Source organism: Nylanderia fulva, unplaced genomic scaffold (genome assembly GCF_048542155.1).
Source record: "Nylanderia fulva isolate GAGA-0341 unplaced genomic scaffold, ASM4854215v1 Scaffold460, whole genome shotgun sequence".
Lineage (NCBI taxonomy): Eukaryota > Metazoa > Arthropoda > Insecta > Hymenoptera > Formicidae > Nylanderia > Nylanderia fulva.
The window spans coordinates 6,926-13,973 of NW_028190544.1; the positions used below are offsets into that span (position 1 = coordinate 6,926).

At 29.8% G+C, this 7,048-nt stretch overlaps 1 protein-coding gene across 2 annotated transcripts; it reads right to left on the reverse strand.

Annotated features, from left to right (window-relative positions):
* Positions 1-2,357: 2,357 nt before the first annotated feature.
* LOC114932081 (phosphoglycolate phosphatase-like) lies at positions 2,358-5,754 on the reverse strand. 2 transcript variants are annotated; one of them, XM_029304252.2, is made up of 5 exons: positions 5,643-5,754; positions 4,298-4,391; positions 3,982-4,230; positions 3,647-3,898; positions 2,358-2,814 (listed from the first exon to the last, which is right to left on the reverse strand). In XM_029304252.2, exons 2-5 carry the CDS (start codon positions 4,383-4,385, stop codon positions 2,471-2,473), a joined length of 933 nt encoding a protein of 310 aa, XP_029160085.2. In that variant the 5' UTR covers positions 4,386-4,391; positions 5,643-5,754; the 3' UTR covers positions 2,358-2,470. The 2 variants fall into 2 exon arrangements, with proteins under 2 accessions (XP_029160085.2, XP_085342782.1); XM_085486656.1 differs by lacking the exon at positions 5,643-5,754 and having other exon boundaries at positions 3,982-4,243; positions 4,298-4,363.
* Positions 5,755-7,048: the final 1,294 nt, after the last annotated feature.

Here is a 7,048-nt window from a genome sequence, read left to right on the forward strand (position 1 = left end):
TAAAATTAAGCTTTTTGATTGCGATATATCGATGGCGATTCTACATATATATATATATATATATACACACACACACACACACACACACACACACACATATATATATATATATATATATATATATATATATATATATATATATATATATACCTTTTAAGGCTGCATCGATGTTTGGATTTAAGATCTTTATGGAGGTGTGAATACAAATTTCGTCTGCGAGAGGATAGTGTAATACGGCAATAAAAGAAAAAGCGATTATATGCCTTTTTAAAGCATATTTCTCTTTTCTTTTAGCGTTACTTAAAAAAATCAACTCTTTCTCTCTCTCTCTCTTTCTTTCTCTATCATATAAAAAATAAAAATGATAGAGAAAATTCTGATAACACATTTTTATATGTGGCATAAAAAAATATGCAAAAAACACTTAAAATATTACGTGTGTAAAGAAAATATCTAAGCGAGAGGAGAAAATACAATGACAGAGTGTTGAATATGACAGTGTTTGCCTACTGAAGGGGAAAGGATCCTAGGATAGGATCAAGTCCCGAAAAGCTCTCTCCCGATATTTTTCCCCCTTACACACACACACACACATATATATATATATATATATATATATGTGTAAACGCATTCAACAAGATTATTATGTTAAACAGCGTTTATTATCGCGTAAAACTCTCCTAGTCCGCGAAAGATGTATGATATATATGTATATATATATATATATGTGTGTGTGTGTGATTCGAAAACAGATATATAAGAAATTAAATTATTTATATTTATCATCGGATCTCCTCAATCGACGTATAAATTAAAGCGTATATCTTGAATGCGTTATATCGTTTTCGACGTATGACTAAGCTGTGATTTACAAATTTTCGGAAATTTCAGTATATTGAAATTGAAAAAAAAAAGAAAAAAATAATGGAAACGAAGAGAATGTGTAATATATATTTAAGGCGATTAACGAAGGTTCTTGCCGATTATTGTATCAATATGAAAAGATACGGGTCTCTTAATATTACCCATTTTATGACCGTTAGCGTATGTTGGCGATGAATGTTACGCTGTCTTGCTATTAATACTTACGCATCGAAGCCGTTTAACGATTAGCTGTTAAAAATTTTACGACTCAAACTCTTTGAAATTAATATTTTGATGTGTCTATGTAAGATATAGGCATCTCTCTTTCTCTCTCTCTTCTCCGCAGAAATTAGAAAGAGAATCGGAAGACTCTGATAAACTTAGAAAGGATAAGATATATATACACACATGCACTAAAAAAAAAATAAACATAAACACATAACATGAATACACGTATCGTGCTTCTTGTATATCATAATGATATAACGCGTTGAATATATATATTTCATTGTTATGAGTTTTATAAATCTATAAAGTAAAGATTACGAATCTCTGTATCTCTCTTTCGCTATATCTATCTATCTATCAATTTACCATTAAGTTTATCATTATCATACATATATTTGAATAATATATTGTATTATCACGATCTTTTTGCATACATCCTGTCAACTTTCTTTCCCTTCTCTTTTTCTCGTTCACGCATTATCCCTTCTTATAGCCTCATCCGAAACATATGTCATTCTTCTCGAAAAAAGGTGTACTTTTTCATATAAAAGGCACATATTGCCAAAATAAATATGGGGTTGGAAAATTAAAACTGAAAGATTTACTTGTGTTTGCTTCACGCCTCCATTCGTACTCGCAATATGCAAATTAAGTTACTTCCCGTTTACTTTCACATAAATAATCGCATTTTATTATTCAATCGTTCATTTCCGTAAGATAAACATATTTTCGCTGAAAATAACTCGAGATAGAATACAAAATTTATAATATATATGTATTATATATATCTTTAATTTATATAATATTAGTTATATCTTTTTTTATACAGAAGAATAAAGGCTGGTTCAAATAACCTAATAAATTGACGTCATTAAACGTCAAAATAATGTCATTCGATGTCAAAATGACATATGCTTGCTACTTGGAAAGGATTAAAAAAAGACGAACATATTTATAATTGTCGGGTATAATTAAAATTTATCACAAAATCGAAATAACTTGTCTTAAGTGATATAATTGACGTAAATATCTAGAATGTTTTGTTTTATATATTAGATAATTTTATACACATAAACCGATTTATGTGTGCATATATTCCACTTTTTATGTATGTACAAGTATATATATATATAGAAGTATGTGCTTCATAACAAATTAGTCAAGGCCATGTGATAATATAATTTTTCAGAAAGAATATTTGTACATATATAATACACATACAATATATATATATATATATATATATATATATATATATATTGTATGTGTATTATATATGTACAAATATTCTTTCTGAAAAATTATATTATCACATGGCCTTGACTAATTTGTTATGAAGCACATACTTCTCTTTTTTTTTGCTAAATCTCATAGAGAGTTAAGATATTTCAGATTCTAATTTCTTTAAATATGGTAATAAGTCACCCAGCGAATCTATATAATAATTGGGTACAAGATCCCGTTCTTCTTGTTGTTCGGATTGCTTCCACCTGTCAACGTCCGACAAAGCGGTCACTCCTGTCAGGACTAATAGCGTTATAAAACCGCAACGAGTTCCAAAAAGTATATCAGTATTGCAGCGATCTCCAATCATCAAAGTACGTTTGGGATCAATATTAGATCGTTCCATCAACATCTTAGCCATGTATTGATCTGGTTTGCCCATAATTATCGCTTTTCTTTCCGAGCAGCTTTCTATGCATCTAACTAGACTACCTGTACCTGCATTGAGAAATTATAGGTGTTTAATGGAAATATATTTAAGTCGTTTGAAGGTCACATAAAAGTTATTTTCAATTTTTTAAATGAAACCTGCTATTTTTCATTACATAGTCTTGTAGCTTATCTCGAGGGCTCTCCAAAACACTATAATAAAGTATTGTTCTCTTAAGTACTTTTTGAGTTATAATTAATAATTAAATTAAAAATTAAAAATAAACAAAAAATATCTTAATAGCAGGTATCTTGTATCGCCAGTGATGAATAAAATTAAAAATAACTGTGAGACGACCCAACTGGCTTAATAATGGCTAAAATAAGCCAGTTGGGTCGTCTCACAGTTATTTTTAAAAAAATATCTTGTAAAATATTCAATTTTCGGTAATTTTACCTTAATACTTTTATGCACGGAATAATAAGACTAATCAATTGATGTAAAGAAAACAGATAATTGTTTAAAAAAGTATGTAATTTGTAACATACAACTACGAACTTTTTCTTAATTTTAAATTTAAAGATTTAAAATTTTTTCTCAGTAAATTGTTATAATAACTTGAAATCTTATAACTCAAAAAGTACATAAGAGAAAAATATTTTATTATAACGTTTTGGAAAGCTCTCGAGATAAGCTACAAGAATATGCAATAAAAATAGATTCCATTTCAAAAATTGAAGGTGACTTTTATATGACCTTCAAGCGACTGTTCAAGGTCAAATTTTTGCCACTATCTCTCTTAAAGCCCTTATACCTTTAGTCTGAAATAATTTCCTCTAAAATATGCTTTATTTCCAAGATATAAGTTTGTCTCTGTATATAAAATATCTTGATACCTACCAGGTATAACAACATCACTTGAAACCGGAAATCTTTCATCCGTATTGGTACCGATAAAATGTACACTGGCATCATTTAAATAGGTAGCTGCTTTTACCATTTTAGGATAGCTGAAATGTTCGTCGAAACCAACTATAACCGCAGCTACATCTGGATCCTTCTTGAAAACAGAATATGAACTATCCTGATTAATTATATCCGGTCCTATTCCATAATACGAGATACCAGCTTGCTCCAATTCTTTTGCAATTGCTGTATAAAAATAAAATTAAACGATCGCACGGAACATATATTTTATAATACAGAAATAATTCATTCAAACACACGAGATTTACCTTCGGAACCTATAACATAGGTCTTCTTGCAAAAACCTAGACTTTGAAGGTAGCAAGCCGACAGATTGGCAGTGCATAAAATGTCTTCCTTGTTTGCCTGGAATTTTAGTGCCCTGCATTTCTCCACCAAATCATCGCGCGTCTTCGTGCTGTTGTTGGTTATGTAAAAGATTCGTTTGCCGAGCTTGCGAAACAGATTCATAACATCCGACGAATTCAGCAGAGGTGTCATATGCATCCATAGCACTCCTGAAAAAGATGTCTGCAAGAACTCATCATCAGATAGAATTTGCATTCGTGCAAAATTTTCACTCACCGTCACAATCGGTTAATACGGTGTCGAACGATTTCAAAAATTTCAACACGTTCTCAAGGGCGAGCGTTTTTATATTTGTTGCAGACATTATTATCTGTAAAAGTGAAAGAAAAAAATATCAAATGATAAGGCTTTAGAGATTAAAAATCAATAATGATAAAAAAAGGCAGATACGAGTTGGCGCAGTAAATAAAGCGCAAATTGTTAAAATAAAAATGTAATGTAATGTAATTATAAAAATTTATAGAAGTTAGAAAAAATATGTAGGGGAAAAATGCTAAATTGTAAATTTCAAAGGTAAATATTAAAATTATAATAAAATTATTAAAGAAATGACAAAATATTTTTATTTATTTAATTTAATTCATTAAATTTCTTATATTGTACATTAAATACTATATTGTACATTAAAAACTTTAAATAAAAGTAGCATTTGGTACGATTTACAATACTGATTTGATAAATTGGTACCCATAAGTTTTTAAATCGTATCTCTAACAATAAAATTAAAAAATTTGAACAAAAATAAAGTTTTATTTTCTACAAAATTTCTCAGTCTGCAACAAAATATATTGATAAAAATGTCATATTTATAATCATAAACTTTTTAAAAAATTTAACAAAAATACTTTCTATATCACACAAAAAAATAATTATAAATTATCTCAATATAATTACAAAATTTGATATTTTCTTTAAACCAAATAATGAACTGTACAGTCGCCAGTGATAATTAATTCAATACTCAATGATAAAAATCGACCAAATTGACAATAATATATTATTGCCAGTTTGGTCAACTTTTATCATTGAGTATTGGAATATTTTCTTTAGTTGTTCATCTAAATATAAAGAAAGCTAAAGCATGGATAAAAAAATAAATTTAGTTAATCGTATCAGTATACTTACTACAGAGAGAAATACTATATAGAAAAAGGTTAGGTGTACGTTTTATCGAACTTTCATTACTTTGTCAAATTTGTGAATAAAAAAATAATCTTAACATATTTTGCCGATTTTTCAACGCTTCCATGTACAGGATTAAATAATTTAATAATAAATTTAATTGCTTATCTTTTTTAATGTGTACGGGGTATTGAAAATTACATGAAAATCATACAAAATAAAATGAACGTCAAACGTCACTCAACGGATCGTTCATCGCTTGAGAAGGATATATATATCTCTATCCTTCTCAAGCGATGAAGCTTCATTCATTATATATATATATTTCGTAACTTAGTACATATATGATGACGGATATATATGTACTGAGTTACGAAATTTTTATATACATTATTATATATATTATTTTTATATACATAAATATATTCTCGATGCTTACCAGTCTTATCAAAGATCGACAATGCCGGCGTGACGGGTAGATTGATAATAATGATGGAGACTGGAGATTCTGTGATGTAGTGACAACGTGAAATTTCGATTTCAGGGTTATCAACGTTGAGAAATAAATTCTCGGTCATTATAAAGGTCATTCATTGCGTACACCTCTCGTGTAAAGTCACTAGATATACAAAAGGTTTGTTCGCGTCGCATGCTCCAACATGCTCTTTTTTACTCCTGTCACGTCCAAGTGACCTTCTTTCCTCCTCTATTACTCTAGGTCTGGGAAGAAAGGGTTAGCTCTCTATTTATTTAGGGCAATCTGCATGCACCGACTATACCCTGGGTGTACCGAGAGTTGGAACTGACTTTTCGGATCTGGGGAATTTTAGGAATAGGGAATGTTTCGTAGGAACGTATGATGGCGTTTAAGGGTCGGCAGTACCACAGATTAATAGACAGATCGCCAAAGGCCTGCCTAAAGAAGAGACCGCCATCTTCGTGCGATAGACTTTGCCCCTTACCGACACACTTTGCCCCTGGTTCGAGTCCGTGCTAAATTTCGTAGACTTGAACCAAAAGACTTTGCCCCTGGTTCGAGTCCGTGCTAAATTTCGTAGACTCGACCAAAAGACTTTGCCCCTGGTGCAAGTCCAGGCTAAATTCGTTTGACATTACCAACAGACTTTGCCCCTGGTACGAATCCAGGCTAATTGATCATGAGACCAATTTGAGAGATTTGGCCCCCGTTGTGTGTGTGTGTGTGTGTGTGTGTGTGTGTGTGAGAGAGAGAGAGAGAGAGAGAGAGAGAGAGAGAGAATATTTTACATATATGCATATATATATATAAAATTTATTAAATATAAAAAATATATTTTTTACACATAAAATGTTTTTTTATTGAAATAATCACAATTTTAAATGTGATATAACACTGTTCAAAAATTTTTTAATTAAATTTTTTAATTAAATTTTATTAAAGAAAATTACTTGAAATTTTTTACATTAAGAATTTAAAGGCTCCTTATTCTCTTGTAGAAATTTATCACTACGCCAATTAATCACTTATTTTGAGTATTTAAAATACTATAATATACAGTAATTTAAGTATTCGAAATAAAAGTGATTAATTACTCGAAATAAGTGATAAATTGGCGTTACTAGTAATAAATTTCTATAAGGGTTGAAATAAAGTATAAGAGATAAATAGGCTATATGTGAGCCGTATGCGAAATGTGAGATGTAAGACGCATATTGAAATTTAATTTTTCGATATAACTTTCAAAAATGTACACGAGGTACAAAAAATTAGCTTGGACATTTGTAAGACTTAAAATTGGGATTAATTCTCAATTCTATTAATTAAATTTCGATATAACACACCTTACATCCGCGCACGGCTCACAT

Excerpts from the sequence above, each read along its gene's own strand:
- LOC114932081 (XM_029304252.2), bottom strand. The coding sequence starts at position 4,385 with ATGTCTGCAACAAATATAAAAACGCTCGCCCTTGAGAACGTGTTGAAA. Across the intron at positions 4,231-4,297 it reads CGTATTAACCGATTGTGACG|GAGTGCTATGGATGCATATG; the intron begins GTGAGTGAAAAT and ends CATCTTTTTCAG. Across the intron at positions 2,815-3,646 it reads AAGTGATGTTGTTATACCTG|GTACAGGTAGTCTAGTTAGA; the intron begins GTAGGTATCAAG and ends TTCTCAATGCAG.